This window comes from Lithobates pipiens, unplaced genomic scaffold (genome assembly GCF_037356315.1).
Source record: "Lithobates pipiens isolate NorthernLeopardFrog02 unplaced genomic scaffold, aLitPip1_a1.2 Scaffold_8, whole genome shotgun sequence".
In the NCBI taxonomy this organism is placed as follows: domain Eukaryota; kingdom Metazoa; phylum Chordata; class Amphibia; order Anura; family Ranidae; genus Lithobates; species Lithobates pipiens.
Window position 1 is genome coordinate 472,520,101 of NW_027507903.1, and position 24,625 is coordinate 472,544,725.

General features: G+C 45.7%; 1 protein-coding gene across 4 annotated transcripts in view; it reads left to right on the forward strand.

Moving 5' to 3' along the window:
- SLCO1C1 (solute carrier organic anion transporter family member 1C1) overlaps positions 1-24,625 on the forward strand; it is an 80,823-nt gene that overhangs the window by 36,744 nt on the left and 19,454 nt on the right. For all 4 annotated transcript variants that reach the window (XM_077468670.1, XM_077468672.1, XM_077468669.1 and 1 more), the window contains 2 exons: positions 11,673-11,906; positions 13,746-13,910. In XM_077468670.1, the coding sequence (XP_077324796.1) occupies positions 11,673-11,906; positions 13,746-13,910 (399 nt within the window). The remainder of the gene's footprint in view (positions 1-11,672; positions 11,907-13,745; positions 13,911-24,625) is intronic.

A 24,625-nucleotide genomic window follows, 5' to 3' on the forward strand; every position in this document is an offset into this window, starting at 1 on the left:
GACGTGGCTCCCAAACAAAATTTACGTCCTTTTTTTCCCACAAATAGAGCTTTCTTTTGGTGGTATTTGATCACCTCTGCGGTGTTTATTTTTTGCGCTATAAACAAAAAAAAGCAACAATTAAAAAATAACGCATTATTTTTAACTTTTTGCTATAATAAATATCCCCCAAAAATATATAAAAAAACATGTTTTTCCTCAGTTTAGACCGATACATATTCTTATACATATTTTTGGTTAAAAAAATGGCGCAAAAGTTCTAGCGTTTACAAAATAGGGGACAGTTTTATGGCATTTTTATTAATAATTTTTTTTTTACTAGTAATGCGGCGAGCAGCAATTTTTATTGTGACTGCGACATTATGGCGGACACATCGGACATTTTTGACACATTTTTGGGACCATTGTCATTTATACAGCAATCAGAGCACGCGATGGCACGGGGCAATTTTAAATTGACGTACCTGTACACCAATTTGCCTGCCCGTGCCATTCTGCCGACGTACATCGTCGTGCGATGGTCGGGAAGCGGTTGATTCAGTCTATGCATTAAGGTGAAAAACCTTGAGGCTTTACAACTACTTTAAGCTCTCCCAAGCCCTGCTCTGTATAGCATACACTGTTCCAGCATCATACAGTATCTCACAAAAGTGAGTACACCCCCCTCATTTTTGTAAATACTTAAAGCGGGGTTCCCACTTAAAATAAAAAAGTAAAAGTCAGCAGCTACAAATACTGCAGCTGCTGACTTTTATTAATTGGACAGACAGTTATCTGTACCAGGGTCCAGCCATACGGGGCATGGAAGACCCACTTGTCCCCCCCCTCTGCTCAGCAGTGCTGACATTTTAACTGTGGGCGCCCGGCTGTGGCTTCACAGCCAGGCACCCACTGCGCATGCGTGAGCCGTCACTGGCCGCGCAATCATCTGGGACCGGTCATGTGTCCCAAATGATTGACAAGAGGGAGAGGGGAGAGGCAATCTCCCTTCCTGCATCAAGGGAAGTGACGTCAGGAGCCCAGGCGCCAAAGGAGGCAGACTACGAGGGACCCCCTAGCAACAGGCATTTAGAGGTGAGTAAAAAGAAAAAATTCTATTTTTTTTAAGCACATTACTTTTTTTTTGGGGTTGAAACTCCACTTTAATTATTACTTTGCATGTGACAACACTGAAGAAATTACATTTTGCAACAATATAAAGTAGTGAGTGTACAGCATATATAACCGTGTAAATTTTCTGTCCCTTAAAAAAAACTCAACGCACAGCCATTAATGTCTAAACCGATGGCAACAAAAGTGAGTACACCCTTAAGTGAGTCAATATTTTGTATGGCTATCATTATTTTTCTGCACTGCCTTAACCCTGTTGGGCATGGAGTTCACCAGAGCTTCACTGGTTGCCACTGGAGTCCTCTTCCACTCCTCCATGACGACATCACAGAGCTGGTGGATGTTATGCCACGTACACACGACCGGAGTTGGGACAGCAAAGGTCCCACGGAATGAAGCCGTCGGAAAATTCGATCGTGTGTGGGCTTCATCGGACCTTTGCTGTCCAAAAATCTGACTTTAGAAATAGAACATGTTTTAAATCTTCCCGCCAGAACTCCGCCGAACCCAGTTCCTATCGGGAAACCCGTTGGTCTGTATGCTGGTCTGACGGACCAAATACGGCGAAAGGGCAGCTACAGCACCTGCCCGTGAGAATGTTTCCAGTGCGATCCTATCGCGCTGGTTCTCGGCTGCAGGGTACAGTACATGTCGCGCTCTCTGCAATAGGAAAAACACATTTTCCTATTGCAGCGAGCGAAAAAACGGCGTGGGGGTCCCCCCCAGGTCCATACCAGACCCTTATCCGAGTACGCAGCCCGGCCAGTCAGGAAAGGGGGTGGGGACGAGCAAGTGCCCCCTCCTGAACTGTACCAGGCCGCATGCCCTCAACATGGGGGGGTGGGTGCTTTGGGGAAGCGAGGCGCCCTGCGGGCACCCCACCCCAAAGCACCTTGTCCCCATGTTGATGAGGACAAGGGCCTCTTTCCGACAACCCTGGCCATTGATTGTCGGGGTCTGTGGGTGGGGGGCTTATAGGAATAAGGGGGCCCCCCGGATCCCACCCCCCCACCCTATGTGAATAAGTATGGGGTACCCATTAACCTGGGGGGAAAAAGTGTCAATAAAAAACAAACACACTAGACAGGTTTTTAAAGTAGTTTATTAGGCAGCTCCGGGAGTCTCTTCCATCTTTGGGGGCCTCTTCCGACTACTCTGCTCTCTCCGACCTCTTCTTCCGCTCTCTGGCCTTCTGTCCCGGTCTCCGGTTCTTCTCCCGCTCTCTGGCCTCTTCTCCCGATCTCCGATTCTTCTCCTGGGCTCATCCGCTATGTTCTGCTCTTTTGCCGCTCTTTTGCTAGTGGTGGCTCTGTGTTTTCCGTCGTCTTCTTCCATCCGGTCTTCTTCTGATGTTGACACAACACTCTCTCCCGCTGCAATGCTGTGTGCACGGTGTGCTACGACTTATATAGGTATGGGGCATGGTCATCGGGTGATGTCACCCGGTGACCCTGCCCCTTATGACAGCACAGTCCCAGCATGCCCCTTTCCCTAAGCACCCACCCTCCCATGTTGAGGGCATGCGGCCGGGTACGGTTCAGGGGGGGGGGCGCTTGCTCGTCCCCACCCCCTTTCCTGACCAGCCGGGCTGCGTGCTTGGATAAGGGTCTGGTATGGACCTTGGGGGGACCCCCACGACGTTTATTCGAAGGGGGTTCCCCTTAAAATCCATACCAGGTGACGAGGTGTCAATCTCGCAGATAAAAGCGGCAAGATTGACTTCCTTTTCTAGTCCTGTCGTAACTCATCACGTTCAAAATGAACGAACTTTAGTCCGTATGTGGGCAAGTCCGTTCATTTGGAAGTCCATCGGGAAGATCGTCAGACCCAGTCTGCCGGAAAGTCTGGTCATGTGTGTGCAAGTCCGTTCGTTCGGAAAGTCAGTCGGAACTCCGCCAAAAGTCTGTCAGACCTAGTCTGCTGGAAAGTCTGGTTGTGTATACGCAGCATTAGAGACCTTGCGCTCCTCTACCTTCCATTTGAGGAAGCCCCACTGATGCTCAATATGGTTAAGGTCTGAAGACATGGTTGGCCAGTCCATTACCTTTACCCTCAGCTTCTTTAGAAAGGCAATGGTTGTCTTGGAGGTGTGTTTGGGATCGTTACCATGTTGTAATACTGCCCTGTGGCCCAGTCTCTGAAAGGAGGGGCTCATGCTCTGCTTCAGTATGTCACAGTCCATGTTGACATTCATGGTTCCCTGTAGCTCCCCAGTGCTGGCAGCACTCATGCAGTCCTAGACTCTCCCTCCATCCCTCCACCATGCTTGACTGTAAGCAACACACACTTGTCTATGTACTCCTCTCCAGGTTGCCGCCACACTTTTGACACCATCTGAGTCAAATAAGTTTATCTTGGTCTCATTAGACCACAGGACATGGTTCCAGTAATCCATGTCCTTAGTCTTAAGCTTGTTTTTAGGAAACTGTTTGCAGGCTTTCTTGTGCATCATCTTTAGGCTTCCTTCTGGGATGATGGCATGCAGACCAATTTGATGCAGTGTGCGGCGTATGGTCTGAGCATTGACAGGCTGACCCCCCACCCCTTCAACCTCTGCAGCAATGCTAGCAGCACTCATACGTCTATTTCTCTTTCATTCATTGATGGACACAGCATCTTCAATCTTGACCTTAGGGTTATATCTCCACCTTCAGGTGAGGACTAGGCAGAACATGAAAAAACAGCAAAACTGCACAGTACCCTGCCCAGGGGGTGGTCCTACTGGCTATAACCCCTCCTTCTGCTTCCAGCAGCTCGGTTTTTTTCTGCCTAGTGTAGAAGGACCTGGCTCCCAGTGGGGAACATTGGTCCTGGGAATTTTTTCTGCATTTATGATTCTTGTAATCTACAATCAACAGCTGGGTTGGGTGACAGGCTGGATAATATAGATCCTGGTAGTCTCCCCAGCCTGGCCATCGAGCGGGAGCAGACCTTAGCTACACGCTGGGTTGGCCACGACATGCCCCGTCTGATCGAGGGGCGGCCGGTGAGCTATATGCTCCAGGGCACACATATGACTGAGCTACTGCTGTTCGTGTCACAGTGTGCCGTGGCCGACAGCCACCCCGTACTGCTCGGGTGATGGGTCTGTCTGTGGAATGCGTCCAGCAGTCCCTGCAGGAGGGGTAAATATGGTTCCACCTATCTCGGCAGGATGGTTCAGCTGGGCATTCCCTGGGAGGTTGACTAGGGGGTCTCTCCCTTTCTTCTCTCCCTGTCCATTTCCCTCCTTCCCATGCTATGGGCCGCTGTGTGACTGGGCATAGGGGGTGCGGTGCACGTACATGGCCGGGGGTCCTCGGGGGGGGGGCTCTGAGTCCTGGCAGGGGGCCGCGCTGGGTGTTGGTGGTCCGCTCTTCCTTTTAGCTGTTTTTTAGGCCATGGTGGGGTATTTAGTGTGTATGTCATCTGGGGAGGCCGCCATGCAAACCGCAGCCATTTTTCTGTAGCCACAGCCAGTTTTTTCTTATTCAGACATTTTCCCAATGCCCTCAGACGTTACTTGCTGAGGCGGCCGGCGGGCATGTTCTAATAGCCTCAGCTTGTTTTACCTCTAGCACTGGGTGCCTGATTCTTTCTGGAACAGCACGAAACATACACAGAACACCTCGTGGCTGACACAGGGGAGAGTGGACGGCAGCAGCACAGCACAGTACCTGGGTCAGGGTGGCGAGTCCTGCGGGGGGCCCCTCAGTCTGTGGCAGCTAGGAGGGTGGACATTTTGTGTGGCTTGCCTTAGGTCCCTAAGTGGTGACAGGCAAGTGTGGATCAGCATGGCGTCAGAAGCTGACGCTTCTTCCCCAGACATCCCTGTTATTGCAACTGGTTCCCCTGCACCTGTGGTGCCTATGGATGATCTGTCGGCGGTTCTGGAGTCCTTTGTTGCCAGGGTGGAAGTGGCGTGTGGGCGCAAGTGGGGTAAAAAAACACCCCCTCCCCCACCGTCTTCTGGGGAAAGCTCTGATTCAGACTCGGGTCCCGCTGGGACAGGCGGCCCCTGTTCTGAAGTTTTAGAGGATGCGGACTAGGACCGTTCGGACAGTGAGAATGACTGTCCGGGTCAGCACAGGAAAAAGTGATTGTAGGAGCACTTATCACAGCTGTGCAGGATTCCCTAAAGATGGAGGACACGGAGGTGGCATCTACAGAGGTGTCGGTCCCTTTTGGGTCCCACAAGCCGGCCCGCATGGCTATGGTTTTTCCCTACCTAACTTATTTTGAGAAGTTTATTTACAAGGAGTGGGGAAGCCCGCAGCGGGCCTTTTCAGTCCAGAGACGGATGGCGGTCTGTTTACCCCTTTGAGGAGAGTTTCCTGAAGAAATGGACATCTCCTCCAATTGTTGACCCCCCGGTATCCAGGTTAAATAAGGTAACCATGATTACGGTGGAAGGGACTCCTTTCAAGGACCCTGCCGACAGGAGGGCTGAGGCGTTTGCCCGGTTGTTGGATAGAAATATGGTTTAGTATCATACTTCTGGTATTTCACTTCCTGGTTGTTACAGCCAGGTAGCCTCAGTTGGAATGAAACACATGAAAGCTTTGTAATCAGAAGAATAATGGCTTAGCTCAAGATGCATAATAAGGTGTCGGTTGGCCAGACTAGAGGGTGCCAGGTGACACATCAATGGGGGAGATACGCCTAATTGATGTCTCATCTGAGAGGTTGAAACCCTGCACAGGTAATGCCGGTGAATACACACAGGAGAATGCTCCGTTAGATAAAGGGAACAAATGCTGGCTACCAGGGTACAGTATGCCTTTACCACATGGCGCTTCAACATCTCACAGTGGTTGATAAAAGCCTGTTACCCTATATGTGCTGAGTATACACTGAATCAAGTGCAGTCATTGTACCAGTGAATTACTCCCAGAGATGTGCACACACAGAATGAGGTTCATGCAGGACTCTTGAGTCTGAGGAGTAACCGAAAGAGGAGGGATGTATTCAGCACTATATTGGGGGGAATAGGAACTGGGATGAGTGTTGTTAATGGAGTGGACCTCGGCCACCTGAGGAATGAACTAGCAAGCCATAGCTTCAGACAATAAGCGGGGCTTTTTTACTCAGAGAGATTGAGTGTGAGGCATGAATTGACGGTAGGGTCTCTGCGTACAAGTTAGAGACTTTGCTGCCAAGTCAGAGCCCTGCAATACTGCTGACATGCCAAAAGTGTGGTAGGAAAGGCCATTGTGAACAAGCCTGCCTAATCCCGACCCATGTTTACAGTAAAGGGTTATAGGAGGTTGGGAGGGGGATGCGTAATTGGATGGGACACATATATATGTATATATTATGGTAATGGGTCGATTCATGTTATGGTATAGTGTGACCTATGTGTATTGTAGGCTAGAAATATGGGCAAGAAAAGCCCTCCTCGAGACTCTGTGTCTGAAAGATGGTTGACAGGTTACTCTGAATGTGTGCTAGTGAATGGTGAGTGAATGGACACCCCTTGCCTGTACTGCAGCCCGTCCTGAAGATACCAGAAAGGAGAAGATACCAAAGATACAGAATGGTGACATGGAAGCTGTCGCTGAAGAATGATGGTGGTGTGTCACTCAAGGGCAAAACAGCAGGTGTTGGGAAGCACATCACGGTAAGACCATTATGGACTGTTCCATGGGAGCTGTTTCTGAAGCACATGTTGAAAACCGCAACACGTTAAACAGCTAAGGACTGTTCCATAGGTGCTGGTTCGGAAACACATGTTGGGGAGTGTCACACATTAAGACAGTTATGGACTGTTCAATAGGAGCCGTGTCTGAAGAAGGGTGGTATGCGCCTTTTAGGTGCACAGCGGCTTTGGTGGATAGAAATATGGTTTAGTATCATACTTCTGGTAACTGATTGTTACAGCCAGGTAGCCTCAGTTGGAATGAAACATATCAAAGCTTTGTAATCAGAAGAACAATGGCTTGGCTCAAGCCCACCTGCTGTGATATGTGTGATTACAGGCTTCAAAGAGAATAAGAGCTAGCTAGGATGGCCCAGGGCTAATAGAGATGCTGCCCCTAGTGGACAATACAGCATGCTTCCTGAAGAATGGGCAGACATTTGAAGGATCACCTCTCGTGATATCTATTGGATGGAAGGCAAATGGGGGTGGCTATGAGTAGGCTTGCATGTTTGAATGAAAAAAGAACACACTCGCAATTATCTCTCTCTGCCCATTTTTCTCTCTCAGCTGATGGTGGTCTGTGCAAGCCTCATTGCTCGGTGGCCATCTTGAGGCCTTTCCCTTTGGATCCTGGCTTGGGCTTAAGCCTCATGGCGAATGGCTCTCTCTTGGTCATCTGAGCCTAGCCGATGCTCCAAAGCCTCACAGAGGGCCTAGTGATAAGTATCTTTGATATACTTGTATTATGTGTTCTGATTGTAAGCTTTGTGATATTGTAATGTATTTTAATAATTTAGGTTAGCTTTCCTAATTTCTTGGGAAATAAATGTAACTTGTTTACTAAGCAGAGGTGTTTGTTATCTTTGTGCTTATCAGACTTTTAATAGACTAACTAATCTATAGGGACTAGACAAATTAATACACAGATATAATAGTAATTATTGTATCGGTTTCTACACCGGTCCACGTTTACGGTGGTGGAGTCAGCATTGCAGCCAGTATTAGCCACGGCCCTGGTGTCACAGACGCTTACTGAATGGGCTAAATTGTTTCACCGTGAGTTGGAGAAGCAACGTCTGCATGGAGCTGGTGGACCAGTTGGTGCAGGGCCTTAAGTATGTCTGTGATGCGGCCTTAGATACGGCCCCTTACTCTCTATATTAGCTGTGGTGCTACATCGCCTGATTTAGCTAAACTGCTGGTCTGCGGACCAGGCATCTAAGAAAGTACTGGCGGATTTGCCCTTTCAGGGAGAGAGGCTATTTAGAGCTTCACTAGATGACATTATTAACCACTTAAGCCCCGGACCATTTTGCAGGCCAAAGACCAGAGCACTTTTTGCGACTCGGCACTGTGTCGCTTTAACTGACAAATGTGCGGTCAAGCGACGTGGCTCCCAAACAACATTGACATCCTTTTTTCCCCACAAATAGAGCTTTCTTTTGGTGGTATTTGCTCAACCCTGCGGTTTTTATTTTTTGCGCTATAAACAATTTTGTAAAAATGTTTTACAATTTGCTATAATAAATATCCCCCAAAAATATATATAAAAAAATAATTTTCCGCAGTTTAGGTCGAAACGTATTCTACATATTTTTGGTTAAAAAAAATCGCATTAAGCGATTATTGATTGGTTTGCGCAAAAGTTATAGCGTTTCCAAAATAGGGGATAGTTTTATGGCATTTTTATTAATATTTTTTTTTTTACTAGTAATGGTGGTGATCTGCGATTTTTATTGTGACTGCGACATTATGGCGGACGCATCAGACATTTTTGACAAATTTTTGGGACCATTGTCATTTATACAGCAATCAGTGCTATACAAATGCACTGATTCCTGTGTAAATGACACTGGCAGTGAAGGGGTTAACCACTAGGTGGCAGTGCAGGGGCTAAGTTAGCCCTGGGGAGTGTTTCTAACTGTGGGGGGGCGTGGCTGTGTATGACACATCACTGATCTCTGCTCCGATCACAGGGAGCAGAGATCAGTGACACTGTCACTAGGCAGAATGGGGAGATGCTTGTTTACATTAGCATCTCCCCATTCTTCCTCCCCGTGAGACGACTGCGGGTATTCCCGCGGCGATCGAGTCCGTGGGACCCGCGATCGGACTCACCAGCAGCGCGCGCGAGATAGCACGGTGGCAAATTTAAAGGGAAGTACCTGTACGTCCATTTGCCTGTCCGTGGCATTCTGCCGATGTATATCGTGTGTGCCGGTCGGCATGTAGTTAAGAATGTTACAGGGGGAAAGACGTTGCTCCCACAGTCCAGGAAGGGTAAGGAGCCATGCCATAGGCAAGGGCCCTCCTTTTCCGCTCAGAAGTGGATTTTTCATCCACCCAGGCCGGCAGGTAAGCGGTCCCTTTCTGACAAGGTGCCCGCTGAGGGACAAAAGCATCCCTGGTTTCGCAAGCCAAACAAACCTGCGAGCAAATATGTTGCCGCATGAAGGTTCGCCCCTGCCCAACTCTCGGGTGGGGGGTCGCCTTCGGGAGTTTGCAGTCCGGTGGACCTCCCTACTTTCCGACCAGTGGGTCTGCAAACTGGTTTCATCAGGATACAAGATACAGTTTCTTTCTTGTCCACCAAACAGATTTTTTCCCCCCCCAACCTTCATCTTCTTCTGACTCGTTGGGAAGCCCTGTTCGGGGCAGTATAGGACCTGCTGCTGCGCGGTGTGATAATACCTGTGCCAACGCCGGAAAGGTTTCAGGGATTCTACTCCAATCTGTTTGTAGTCCCAAAGAAGGATGGGGTCCGTCCAGTCCTGGATCTCAAGTCCCTCAACAGTTTTGTGAAAGTACAAAGGTACAGGATGGAATCAGTTCGCTCCGTGGTCGCTGCACTCCATCAGGGGGATTTCCTGGCATCCTTGGACATCAAGGACGCATACTTGCATGTCCACATATGCATCAGAGGTTTCTGTAATTTGCGGTCGGGGAGGAGCAATACCAATTTGTAGCGCTCCCTTTTGGCCTAGCGTCAGCACCAAGGGCCTTCACCAAGGTGCTAGCCCCAATTCTGGCATTGCTAAGGCAACGAGGGATTGAAATTGTGGGTTACCTGGACGACCTCCTCCTGAGAGCAGCTTCCGCCTCAGAATTAAGGGAGGATGTGGCGATCACCATGCAGACTCTTCGGGAGTTTGGCTGGGTACTGAACCTCCAGAAGTCGGTGTTGGTGCCGACTCAATGCCTGGAGTACCTCAGCTTGCTTCTGGACTCCTCAGAGATGAGAGCCTTTCTCCCTTCGGACAAGCTGCAGACTCTTCAAGCTGCAGTGAAGTTGTTGGTGTCCCGCAGGTGGTCGCTGCTGCATTTTTGCATGCGAGTCCTGGGTCTCATGGTAACCACTTTTGAGGTGGTATCATATACTCAATTCCACATCCAAGTCTTGCAGAAAGAAATCCTGTCCAAATGGGACAAATCACCATTATCCCTGTATTGTCAGATTTGGGTGAGCCAGCTAGTCAAGAATTCCCTACTCTGGTGGCTGAGGTCTCCGGGCCCTTCGGTCCGGGAACTCGTTCCTTCCTCTTCATTGGACGGTGATCACAATGGACGCCAGCCTGACCGGTTGGGGGGGAGTTTAGGGCGTACAGTCGGCCCAGGGTCGCTGGACGCAAGAAAAATCCTGCCTGCCGACAAATGTGCTGGAACTTCAGGCAATCGGGCGGTTCCTCTCCACATGGTCACAGAGGCTGCAGGGCGTCCAGTCAGGATCCAGTTGGACAACGCCACGGCGGTGGCATATGTCAACCATCAAGGAGGAACTAGGAGCTCGGCTGCAGCACTAGAGGTCACTCACATCCTGCGGTGGGCAGAGCGGCGTGTGCCGGCTCTGTCGGTCGTGTACATTCCAGGCGTAGAAAACTGCCAGGCGGACTACTTAAGTCGTCAGATGCTGGACCAAGAGGAATGGTCCTGCATCCGGATGTATTTTGGCTCCTTTGCCTAAGGTGGGGCACACCAGATGTGGATCTCTTGGCTTCTTGACTCAATCGGAAGGTACAGAGGTTTGTGGCCAGGTCAAAAGATCCCTAGGCGTACGTGGCAGATGCGTTGGTGGCTCTATGGGGGCATTATTGGTTGATTTATGCCTTCCCCCCACTCAAACTTCTACCACGTCTGCTTCGCAGAGTGGAGGCCGAGGGGATTCCGGTGATTCTGATTGTCCCAGATTGGCCTCTGCGTCCTTGGTACACCGACATAGTACGAATAGTGGGCGGATGTTCCTTGGTGGCTGCCAATGCGAGAGGACCTTCTGTCGCAAGGTCCAGTACTTCATCCTGCTTTACCATCACTGGTTTTAATGGCATGGCTGTTGAAAGCCAGGGGCTAAGGGACCGAGGTCTTCAGATTCGGTAATCTCCACTATGCACGGAAGTCACTTACTACTGACCCCTGAACACTGCCTCACTTACTACTTACCCCTGACCTCTTCCTCACTTACTACTGACCTCACAATCGGATAGCTGCCCTAGTGACCCATGAAACCATAGAGGAACCATGTTCCTCTTATCTTCCTCTCCCTCTGCAATGCTGCCTGCAGTGGAAAAAGTAGACTGCACCTGTCTACATATATACTAATAAATGTGTATTTAAAGGGTTATTGAAAAAAAAAGTAAACTGCATTGGGACATGTTGACCTCTGAGCATATGTTTGTGCAAACTTATATTGCAAAAATCTGTACAAAAAAAATCCAATCATTCTCCAACTTTGACTAATACTTTTTTATTTGCTTCCTAAATAATCCAGAAATGTGTCTTAAACTGCCAAGAAAATGTGATTTGTAAGCTGGTAATTAAAAAAAAAAATAAAAAAAAAAAAAAGTTTTCCGAATTTAGGAAAGAATTGGTGGATCATAGTTGTCATTTAAACGCTGTAAAAATATGGTTGTTACATGATGCTCACTTATCCACCATGTGTTTTGTCCAGACCAGGTGCCAATCACTCCTCAGGATTCCCACTGGATCGGCGCCTGGTGGCTTGGATACTTAGTAGCTGGTACCATTAGTCTGTTCGCCACTATACCATTTTGGTTTTTACCAAAGGAGCAACCACGGCCTGACCTTCGTAAGAATTCCAGTACGCCCTCTGAACAGTCTAAATTCATTCTAGAAGATGTGAAAGACCCCAAAATTGAGGGTCCACTACTAAGAATGAGCAAAGGTAAGAGAACAAGATGAAGGAAGTTCTAATGAGAATCCCAGAACAATTACACTCAGGCACAATGGCATTCCAGAACAATTACACACTGACACTTGGGGGGCTGGAACAATGGCACAGATACTTAAGAGTTCCATTTCAGTGGTGGCACGCTGACACCTAGGTGTCTCAAAACAATGACCCACTGACACTTGGGGACTGATTTACTAAAACTGGAGAGTGCAAAATCTGGTGCAGCTCTGTATAGAAACCAATCAGCTTCCAGTTTTTTTTCTGTCAAAGCTTAATTGAACAAGCTGAAGTTAGAAGTTAATTGGCTACCATCCATAGCTGCACCAGATTTTGCACTCTCCAGTTTTAGTAAATCAGAGTCTGCTTAATCACCATCATCAGCCCGGGATATATTTTTATATTTATATTCAGCTACTTTTTTACCTGATTATATCCGAAAACACACGGGGTAAAAATCTGGATTGTCTTTTTATTAAATGTTTTTGTATGCAATGGTGGAAGGTGATAACATATGGAATCCACCATATATATTTTCTCTAATAAACTAACAGAATTAAACTGCTTGGTTACCAATGCCTACCTTTTCGACAGTGTGCTCTTATCACTGTCTATCTTTTCCTTTTGCCTAAATTGTCTGAGGCACAACCACACCCTACAGGTGAGTAAGTGAATTCCTTACCCCTCAAACTCGTAGTTTATACAGTCTCTTTTTTTGTTGGTAAATCAACCCCTAATGCCGCGTACACACGGTCGGAGAATCCGACGGAATGCGTCTTATCGGACCGTGTCGTCAGATAATCCGACTGTGTGTGGTATGCATTGGACTGATTCTGTCCGAATCTCCGTCGGACCCAATTTTCCAACATGTTGGAAATATTTCCCGACCAACTGGGCAGGTCGGACGTAATCCAATCATGTGTAGAGGATTTTGATCGGACCAAGTGCCACGCATGCTCAGATCAAATTCCTACATCAAAGCTATTGGATACTAGCCTGAATCTAGTCCCATCATAACGAAATTACGTCATCACGTTCTGAAAGATCGGATTTTTCGACAACTTAGTCCGACTGTGTGTATGCAACAGTTTCGGACACAATCCGTCAGACTAAATCTGACGGACAAAATCTGACGGATTTGGTTGGCAGAATCTCCGACAGGGGCTTAGAGTCCTACAACAATGACAAACTGGCACAGAATAAGGGAACACTGACACTCGGGTCGTCACAGAGCAACCGGAGGTCACAGGGCAATGTCACACTGACACTTGGGGGTTCCAGTTCAATGTCACATATATACTGTATGTGATATGTACATTATACAGAGATCACACTACTGCAATGGTATTGTTAATTATTTTAAACATGTGAATAATGACTAATTTATCTTTATAGATATAAATATGTATCAGCAAACAACACTTGCTTAGCTCCCAGTCCTGGGTACATAATTTTCCCCTGGAGCACAATCTAACTTTAGGGCTGTGATAAACAATTAGAATAAGTCCTCCTTGATCTATACTTGGGTTGGTTAAATTAGATCTGTAGAGTACAGATCAAAGACATATACATATTACCATATACCTTCGATTATCCTCAGAGGTTTGAGAATTATGCCAGAAAGTGACACTTAGCAGCTATGCTATCGCTGAAAGAGATTAAGATGGTGCCTGCTGTAAAACTATACATAGAAAACTCTTAAAGGGAAAATACTTTTAGATATCAACAATGTGTTTAATAAAAAAATAAGTTCCCCTACGTTTATTAATGACCCAATAGCATATGGAGGCGTCTCTGTACAATTTCCTTGTTTTATTTTTCCACCTCTTTCAGATTTCTTGCCGTCCCTGAAGGACCTTCTGGGTAATCCGGTGTTCTTCCTTTACCTGTGTGGCAGTGTCTTCCAGTTCAACTCTCTGGTAGGGATGGTGACTTACAAACCAAAATACATTGAGCAGCAGTATGGGCAGACCTCCACCCAGACAAACTTTATCATCGGTAAGTCTATCACAGTGCCAAAACGTACAATAAAAGCATGCTCTTAACTGTAATCCTTGGCTTGTATTTAACCAACCCTTGGGGCACGGTTCCTCTAACTGATACCAATCAAGAGGCACTATTGCTCCCAATGACACAATTTTTCAGCAAATATTTTTCCCACTGACAACATTGGTGGCACTATTCCCCCCCCCCCGCCCCCCGCCAATAACACCAGTGATGGGGCACTATTCCTCCCACTGACACTTATGATATGCCACTATTCCTCTCACTGAGACCAATGATGGGGTGACTATTCTTCCCACTGACACTAATAACGGGGCACTATTCCTCCCACAAACACCAATGATGAAGCACTGATCTTCCCATTGACCCAAATCATGGGGCACAATTCATTCCTTTGACATCAATGATGGTACATTATTCTTCCCACTTACACCACTCGTGGGGCACTATTCTTTCTACTGACACCATGGATCAGACACTATTCCTTCCTCTGACACCAATGATGGGACACTATTCCTCCCACTGACACCATCATGATGGGGCACTCTTCTTCCCACTGACACTAATAATGGGGCATTATTACTCCCACGAATTATGGAGCACTATTCTTTCCACTGACACCATTGGTGGTGCACTATTATTTCTACTGACACCATTGATCAGGCACTATTCCTTCCTCTGACACCAATTATGAGACACTATTCCTTCCTCTGACACCAATGATGGGGCTCTATTCCTCCCACTGACACCATCATGATGGGGCATAATTCTTCCCACTAACACCAATAATGGGGCATTCTCTATTACACTCACATGGATACCATTGATGAGGCACTATTTCTCATACTAACACCATTGATGGGGCAAAATTCTTCCCACTGACACAAATTATGGGGTACTATTGCTTCAACTGACATCAATGATGAGTCATTTTTACACCCTCATCTGGCTATAGGTGCTAGATAATTCTTTACCATTGACCACAAATGTTGGGGAATTCCTACACCCACAGGCTGCAGTCTGCCACCTCTCAAAGTCTAAAGGACAGTGTTTCTTTGCTTAGAAAATGTATGGACCCCAGAACTAAATCCTCCTTCTGTCCTCTACAGTCCAGCATAACTTAATATTCTGCTTTATATATAATTGTCCTTCTGTCATCCTTTCCATAGCATACACGTCATAAAGCCCAAGGTCTCTCTACTCATTCTTGTCTGTCACATTTGAATCTAAATTGACAACAGTAATTACATGAATGATAAAAAAAAAAAAACATGGTAGACAACGTGCTCATGTCCAAGTGTAGCACATGCACATAGTAAATAGAATGAGGACATGATTTAGTTGTCTGCGCATAATCATGACACCAGTGTACTCCTTTAAGTTTTAGTAAATATTTCCTACCATGTATATACATGTAGTATATACTATAATTTGAAGATGAGATCACAGCACCCAAACCATTCTACTTTTTATATACAGTACAACGTGGTAATTAAAAAGGACAATTCAGCAAAAAACACAGTGTCATCATTTCTATCAAGAATAGTGACAATGTCAAAGGAGCGGTGCTCCACTTTAGTATCTTTGTTATTTAAAGAAACACGTCACATAAAAATAGGCAGAAGCCACACTTTAATTCACATTATTAAAATGACTCTCCCATTCCATCTTATATGATCTATATACATTACAAGGATTTTGACAAACTTTGTTGCAGATTCCTACCTTTTGCTATTCTAAAGAAATCCCTATGTGTCCAAAGTGAATCTACATGGGAGTGGTTTCATAATTATCAACCAGCTGCTGCACCTGCAGGGCTCTAATGAGGAAAGTTGCAGGATCTGCATATGTTTAGATGTGATTTCCTATTGGGAGTATCTCACCAAAAATGACATTTTTTTTGCAAGGAATGCCTGAAATCTGACATGTATCTTAGTGTAGACTTCTGGGAAAATCAGTGAGCCAATCACACAAGCAGAAAATTATGTTTCTGTGGGGCGTTCTGTACACATTCCAAGTACAGAACACCTACAGGTAGCCATATTGCATTTTGCAGAAAATTACAGAGCTGCTGATTGAAAATAAAAGGTAATTTTTAATAACATGCAATTACAATATGTATCGCAATTTTATACGCTATAATAATATATTTTTTTATTGCTTTTTTTTTCCCCCCACGAAAGTGGAGTTACCCTTTAATTATGGTGAGACACAAGCTGGGGTGTTGCACAACTGCAGGGATACCAGGATGCAGCTTTTTTTTTTATTATATCACTTCAACTGATCATGTGATTGTAGAAGGCTGACTCCAACCCCTTACCCTCTCCTTTCCCCACCAGTTAGCAGTCAATTTGTTAATGTCATAACAACAGTATTGACAGGATAGATAATGGATAATAAACTGCAATTAAAGAGGAACTGCAGCATGCTTTCATAATTTGTAATAAAAACATCTTTGCCATTCTGAAGTTTCCCTCCAATCACTTTGTATATTATTTTATATATACTGTGATTCTGTACTTGCCAAATATGCTTCAGAAATCTCCCTCCACTAAGTCTGGCTACAATCATTTTAACTGTGGGCACCTGAAGCTGCTGCCTATTCACTTCCTGGATTTACACAGACACAAAGAGGCACACCTCCAGCTCTCATTGTCCCTCTTATGACTCATCTCCCTTCCTGGCAAACTCTCACAAGAGTGAGAGAGAGAGCTCTGCATGATGTCATAAGCTTAGTCTAATGAATAGGCAAGAAACAGGAAGTGGGCTGTACAAGGTATTTACTGGCAGAAAAAATGTTTTACTATCCAAAGTTAAAACAGCAAGGGCAGAGGATGTAATCGATGGAAAGATGAAAAAATGACTGAAGTTCCGCTTTAAGTTTGACAATTTTTTGTTTTTCTCAAAAAATAATTTTTATTGATATAAAAAGGGAACATACGTGTAGCACTGACCCCCGAAGGAGCGGCTGGTTTTGCTGGGCTTACCATTTACCTTCTCCACCTCGTTCTTGTCTAGGGGTTCCCGAGATTGATGGCCCAATAAACTGCAGAGACCGACACTTGAATCCCTTTTAGGAATTTTTATTTGCATAAAACGTTGAACAGAACACAGTCTCTTAGTTGGGAATAGAGGGTATGGGTAGTAAAGCTCAGGTACTTTTGGAACTACTGACACTTGAAATGTCTCTCTCTAGATGATCCAGGGAATAGTCATTCGCAACTGGATATTTATTTCAACTACCGGATAAATCCCTGTTTGTGGATTTAGCAACCGACAGGTGATTTAAGCTCAGCAAAGTCTCTGCCACAGACTTGATTGTAGAACTTTAAATGAGCACAGAAACTTAGGTGTAACTGAAGGAACTTTCATACAGTACCAGTATCTTGCAGCCGGTCTGGCGATACCGTAACAATGCGGATTTACTTGGTGTCCTTTCAGCTTAGCTCCCAAGCTCTTACCGAGCAGCCAGCCTCATGCGTGGCCCTCTTCTGAAGAGTCCTCCCCCGGTTGCGTTTTGAGTTGCTGGGCCTCTCCAAACCAGAGACGGCAGCGGACCACCTTGAAATCCAGTTACTGTGCCTCGGACTAGCCAGTCCCGAGACTCGGAAACGGATGGATCTGCACCCTGGGGGCTGATCAGGAGGACCAGGACCATAGAGTCAGAACCTGCTTCTGGACTGGAACCCAGAACAACGTGACCTCAGCACCTTAAGTACCCTCTCCCGGAATACACAGTGAGACAATGCACCTGCTGATTGGCTCAGAGAGAGAGATTGGTACCCAATGCGTCCAACCAGACTGCGTTCCAATGCCTGTCAAAGGTGATACCTACACCTATGACCAGGCAGAACATAGTACAGTCCAGCCAAACTGATGCCAAGACCACAATTTACCAAAATGAACCCTAAGACGCAACTATAGTCTTAGGAAAAACTACATTTACAAAACATAGCGCGTGCTCTTCAGGAGCCCGGCGCTACACACATGTTCAAAGAAAATTGTCATTCCAGTGTAACATTGGAGAATGGATGAATTTGTTTCTCTTACATACAACAATCGGACACACAGTAGTTATATGGCCAACTAGGCATTTTTCACCTAGTCATTCCTGTACAATGATCTCTCTTCACACGATTATACATTTCATGCATCACCCATCCTCACATATTTTAAAGAAGCAATCTGTCCATTACCAATTCTAGAGGGGATAGTCCTGGGGTATTCAACCAAGGAGCCCATAACAGGTCAAATTTTCCTGGTCGGCCCCTGTGTTGAAATATATACCTTTCCAATCGTAATGTGGCTCCCATCTGAGCTATCCATTACCACAACTTAGGAGGGTCAGATGCCTTCCAATATTGGAGGATAAGTTTACGGGCTTGGAAAAGAGCTCTACTCGTGGTGGGTTGTCTTCAATTGGGATATCATCCAGAATACCAAGGATACATACTTTAGGGTCCTGTGGGACCTTGACCATGAATACTTAATTTATAGTTTTGAGAACTCCAACCAGTAGAGATGTAGCTTGGGGGACCGCCACAATGCCAAAATGTTTTTTTAACAATGGAATTTCCCTCAAATGTATGCAGCATTTGCTGTGCCATTACACAGCCACTAGAAGGCAGCATTGTTTCATTAAATAATTTGTGTTTGGTATTTTTCAACAAATTCAAGTACTGGTATTTATTGTTATGAAAGGGATTTGTGAAAGGGTTGTGCAGATGTGCCCCTGAGGGATATCTCTTATTAACCACTTCAGCTCCGGACCAATAAACACCTTAAGGACCAGAGGTCTTTTTGCAATTTCGCACTGCGCTGCTTTAACTGGTAATTGCGCGGTCATGCAATATTGCACCCAAACGAAATATGCGTCCTTTTCTTCCCACAAATAGAGCTTTCTTTTGATGGTATTTGATTGCCTCTGCTATTTTTTTTTTTTGCAATATAAATGGAAAAAGAGCGAAAATTTTGAAAAAAAAAGATATTTTCTTCTTTTTGTTATAAGAAAAATCGAATAAACTAAATTTTAGTCATACATTGAGGGCAAAATTTATTCAGCCACATGTCTTTAGTAAAAAAAATGTCAATAAGCGTATATTTTTTGGTTTGCGCAAAAGTTATAGCGTCTACAAACTAGAGTACATTTTCTGGAATTTACACAGTAATCAACACATAACAGTAATGCAAGTGATCGATCGATACTGCACTTGGGTGGGCTGGGCAGAGGGGCAAAACGCAGGTGCTAGCAGGTATCTGGGCTGATCCCGCTAACAATGCGTTTTTTTGGAACCCTAAACTGCTGGGGACGCTAGTATAGATCTGATCAGATCAGATATTGATCTGTTCAGATTCTATAGCACTACAAGAGGTGTATGCTTTGCGTGTGGGTGTTAGCGGTACTGGCACTAACCTAGCGCTGCCTGGGGCGACGCAGACCCTGACCCTAAAACCTAATTGATATCACCCGCCGGGTGATCAGGGGGTTAAACCTTTATTGGGTAATAAATGGTGGGTGCCCTGATGCTATAAAAAACAAACTAACCAGAGTCACCCGTAATACTTATACGGTGATCAGTGGTGAAAGGGTTAACTAGGGGCAATCAGGGGGTTCAAATTTTTATTAGGTAGTATATGGGGGGTCCCTGGCGCTATATAAAAACCTGACGGGGAACCTAAATAACTAACTGGCTAACCAGCGTCACCAGTGACACTTATACTGTGATCGCTGGTGAAAGGGGGTGAAAGGGTTAACTAGCAGCAATCAGGGGGTTAAAACCATTATTGGGTAGTATATTGGGGTACCTAGCGCTATAAAAACCTGGCGGTGAACCTAAAAAAATAACTAGCTACCTAGCGACACTAGCGACACTGATGCAGCGATCAGAAAATTTATCGCTTAGTGACACTGGCAAAAGGGGGTGAAAGGGTTAACTAGCGGCAATCAGGGGGTTAAAACCATTATTGGGTAGTATATCGTGGTACCTAGCGCTATAAAAACCTGGCGGTGAACCTCAAAAAATAACTAGCTACCTAGCGACTGTAGCGACACTAATGCAGCGATCAGAAAAACGATCGCTTAGTGACACTGGCAAAAGGGGTGAAAGGGTTAACTAGCGGAAATCAGGGGGTTAAAACCATTATTGGGTAGTATATCGGGGTACCTAGCGATATAAAAACCTGGCGGTGAACCTAAAAAAATAACTAGCTACCTAGCGACACTAGCGACACTGATGCAGCGATCAGAAAAATGATCGCTTAGTGACACTGGCAAAAGGGGGTGAAGGGGTTAACTAGCGGCAATCAGGGGGTTAAAACCATTATTGGGTAGTATATCGGGGTACCTAGCGCTATAAAAACCTGGCGGTGAACCTAAAAAAATAACTAGCTACCTAGCGACTGTAGCGACACTAATGCAGCGATCAGAAAAACGATCGCTTAGTGACACTGGCAAAAGGGGGTGAAAGGGTTAACTAGCGGCAATCAGGGGGTTAAAACCATTATTGGGTAGTATATCGGGGTACCTAGCGATATAAAAACCTGGCGGTGAACCTAAAAAAATAACTAGCTACTTAGCGACACATGCAGCGATCAGAAAAATGATCGCTTAGTGACACTGGCAAAAGGGGGTGAAAGGGTTAACTCTAGGGGCAATCAGGGGGTTAAATCTTTATTGGGGGGTGATAGGGGGCTACCCTGGACCTAACACTAACTGTCCTGACAGTTTTTACTGTCACAACTGACACTGAATGCATTGATCAGTAAAGAAATTATCAATGCAATCAGTGACACTGTGACTGGGGGGGGGGGAGGGGGGGCGGGGGGGGGGATCGGGGGGCGATCGGGGGGGGGGTTTGTGTGCCTGTGTGTACCTACATGTCAGTGTAGTGTTGGTGCACACTTACTATTAGTCTTCTCCTCGTAGTCCGGTCAAAAAGACCGCCCCGAGGAGAATGACATCACTTCCTCCTTCCTGTGTAAACAATACACAGTGGGAGGAAGCTTCTCATTGGCCAGGAGCGATCCAGAGGGGGTAGCCGAAAACCAACGGCCATCCCCTCATCACGGAGCACTCCTGGAGCGAACCGGACCGTCGTATCCAACGGGAGGGGGTCCGATCGGACCCCCCACCCGCTGGAAGGCAGGCACGTACATCTACGTGATTGTGCCTGCCTGTGCCATTGTGTTGACGTACATTGGCAATACGGCGGTCCTGAAGTGGTTAAAGTAGAACTCAAAGAGATCTGCCAAACTCCTAGGTGACATTTGCATACATACATACATGATTACTGTTTTACCTGCCTGATGATTTGTAATTGTGACTGGCCAGTTATGTGAAACACAGCTCTGACAGTCATCCTTCTGCTCCTTCATGGGTTCCCTGCCTGCTCATTGGACAATAGGAAGGTAGAGCAGTTACACTGAAAAATGTATTGCTTGATCATAAACTTTATCAAGGTTAATAGAATAAAGTTACCATTTCTTAATCACAATGGTTACATTTTCCCATGATCACACTGCATACAAAAGATTACAATTTCCATTTATCACCAAATTTATTGATTTGCCGTAACTGCATCTGGGTGTGTCCCCAGATTGATCACATGATGCAGGACAGTGCGTAGAGCTATTCACATTAAAGTGGATGTAAACCCGAAAAAAAAAAATTGATGTCATAATGTAGAGTATACAATTTCCTATCATTTGAGTCTTGCCACAAAGAGTTAATTCAGCTCTGAGCAATCCTCTTTTATTGTTCAGTGAGATAAATCTTGACAAACAGAGAAAAACTGTCAAATCCTCCCCCTTGCTGTGAACTAGCCTAAGAGACATGCATTATTTTTTAATTCCCTCTCACTCCTTCTGCTGCTCTGCCAGGATTGGATGTTCCCCACCTCAGCATAATTTGACATGCTGAAGTCATGTGCTTACTTTCCTGTCTGGATGTTAGAGATCATAGCAGAAGTTCAGTGTAAGAAATACACAGGAGAAAATGCATATTGACAAGGGGAGTGTAGAGGTGGGCGGGGAGTTTACTGAGATCACGACTCCACCCACCAAGCTCCAGACAACAGACGCACCCACAGAATATGCAGTTTTTCAGGTCTCATAACAGACAGAGGGGAGACATTTGATAGGTAAAGATACATGCAGGAGGCATGTATATCCTTATAGATAACCCCTATGGCAGTAGTTTAGAAAGGATGACATTGGGTTTACATCCACTTTTTATATCAGTATAATTTTATGGCAGGTATTGGGGATGGGGACGGTAGAAGAGGGCGTGATGAAGTATGATGCGTTAGTACCTTCCCTGTTAACAGGAAACTCAGCAAAAGGATTTGTATGAAAAATAAAGACAACTCCATGAGCAGTGTACCTTGTCTCCCTCTGCTGAGAATTTTGTGTTACAGCCACTTCAGAATACAGTAAATTATCAGCAACATTTCTGGGTAACATAACAGGCAGAAAGACTTTATAAATTGCTGTGATTTCTCTGCAGATTGATTTTTTTCAGTTATTTTCACTTTGGTTGGAATCTCCAGACCGGCCTTTCTCAATCTTTTTAACACTGGGGAATCCTTGAAATATTTTCAGGTCTCGGGGAAACGCTGATAATAATTACTTTATTCACAGACATGATTACTAAAATTGGAGCTTGTAAAATCTGGTTCAGCTCTGTACAGAAATCAATCAGCGCATTGTCAAAGCCTAATTGAACATACTGAAGTTAGAAGCTGAGTGGCTACCATGTCCAGCTGCACCAGATTCCCGAGTGCTCCAGTTGCAATAAATCTCCCCCTAAGTTATAACATAGTTATATAAGATAAATAAAATAATAAGAAATGGGGCATGCTCAGAATATTTGGAACCCAGGGCTGCTTTATACAACAAAACTGGACTGGTGATCATTGGGAAGGGTATCCCCCTAATGTTGATGGTAAGGGTTCTCCTTACATTGTCGGTCAGTGGGAAGAATGCTTTCTAAAATTTGTGGTCAATGGTCAGTAGCTAAAAATTGCTTCTTATATTGGTGGGGTGAAGTCTCCTTAAATCTTCAGTCAGTGGGAAGAATGTCCCTAAAGCCATGTACACACGGTACGATTGTTGGCCAACCGAGCGTCTGATTTTTGTCAAAAGGCCGTGTGCCAGGATCTTGTCTTCCATACTAACGCTATACAATTGTCATGCCACAAATACGAACGTAGTGACGTACTACGAGGAATTTCAGTTCTTGAGTGCCAACCTTTGGGCCCCTTCTGCTAATTTTGTATCAATCCATATCAGGCCCTTTCAGGTCTGGTATGGGTTTTATGGGGAATCCCACACCAAAATTAGAAAAAAATGGCATGGGGGGCCCAAAATTCATACCAAACCCTTATCCGCCCATGCAGCCTGACAGGTCATTAAATGGGGGGGGGGGGGGCGGGATGAGCGAGTGCCCTCCCCTTTCTGAACCTTACCAGGCCACATGCCCTCAACATGGGAGGGTGCTTTGGGGCAGGGGACCTGCAAAGCATCTTGTCCCCATGTTGATGAGGACAAGGGCCTCTTCCCCACAATCCTGCCCGGTGGTTGTGGGACTCTGTGGGCAGGGGGCTTATCGGAATCTACAAGGCCCCTTTTACAAGTAAATGAGTATGGCGTACATAGTACCGCTATTTATTCACCAAAAAAAAAAGTGTAGTGTAAATAAACACAGGAGGCACAAGCAAAAGAAATCCGGAATTCGCTGCAACACTTCACCTTTATTGATGCCATGACTTTTACATGAAGGATTAATAAAAGGTAAGTGTTGCAGCGATATCCGTATTTCTTTTGATTGTGTATTTGCAGAGCTGTGGTAGCACCTTCACCTAAACCCTGGCTATGCTGTGGCTGGATGGCTAAGGTGCTCACCTGGAGTGGCTCTCTCTTCAGTGGTGGTTGTCCCAAACACAGGAGGCAGGTGTAGATCCACCATCAACCATGATGAATGCTGGGCACTGACCTGAAAAAAAACAAAAAACACACAGTTCATGAAGAAAAGGTCCACACCCGATGCAGGTTCATGCTGTCTCACAGCACCATGCCCCCTTGTGACATCATCGACCAGGGCATGCTGGGTCGATGACGTCACAAGGGGGTGAGGTCACCCGGTTATTTGACCGGGTGGCCCCTGCCTCTTAGTTTATTTAATAGCGGACCTTTTGCACACACCCTCCCCCCCTCATGTTGAGGGCATGTGGCCTGGTATAGATCAGCCATCATCCACCCTCCTTTCCTGGCCTGCCACGCTGCATGTTCGGATAAGGTTCTGGTATGGATTTTGAGGGGGACCCCACGCCATTTTTTATTTCATTTTGCCGTGGGGCTCCCCTTAAAATCCACACCAAACCTGAAGGGCCTGACATGGATTGGGGGGACCCCCACACAGTTTTTTTCTAAAATTTTTTAATGCCAGAAAGTGTTTAGTTTACATTTAGCTGTTAGCAGGGAACCTTTACATTCGTAGTCAGTGGGAAGAATTCAGCTTACAACGCTGGCCAGTGGGAAGAATTCTTCTTAAGGCCCATACACACGATCAGACTTTTTGACAACAAACATGCAAATTAGCTGTTTTGGAGCAACATCCGACCGTGTGTACGCTCCATTGGACAAACTTTTTTGGTTTTCATTTGACTTTTGTTGGCTGTGCGAACGGACAAACTTTCTGGCAACAAAAATCA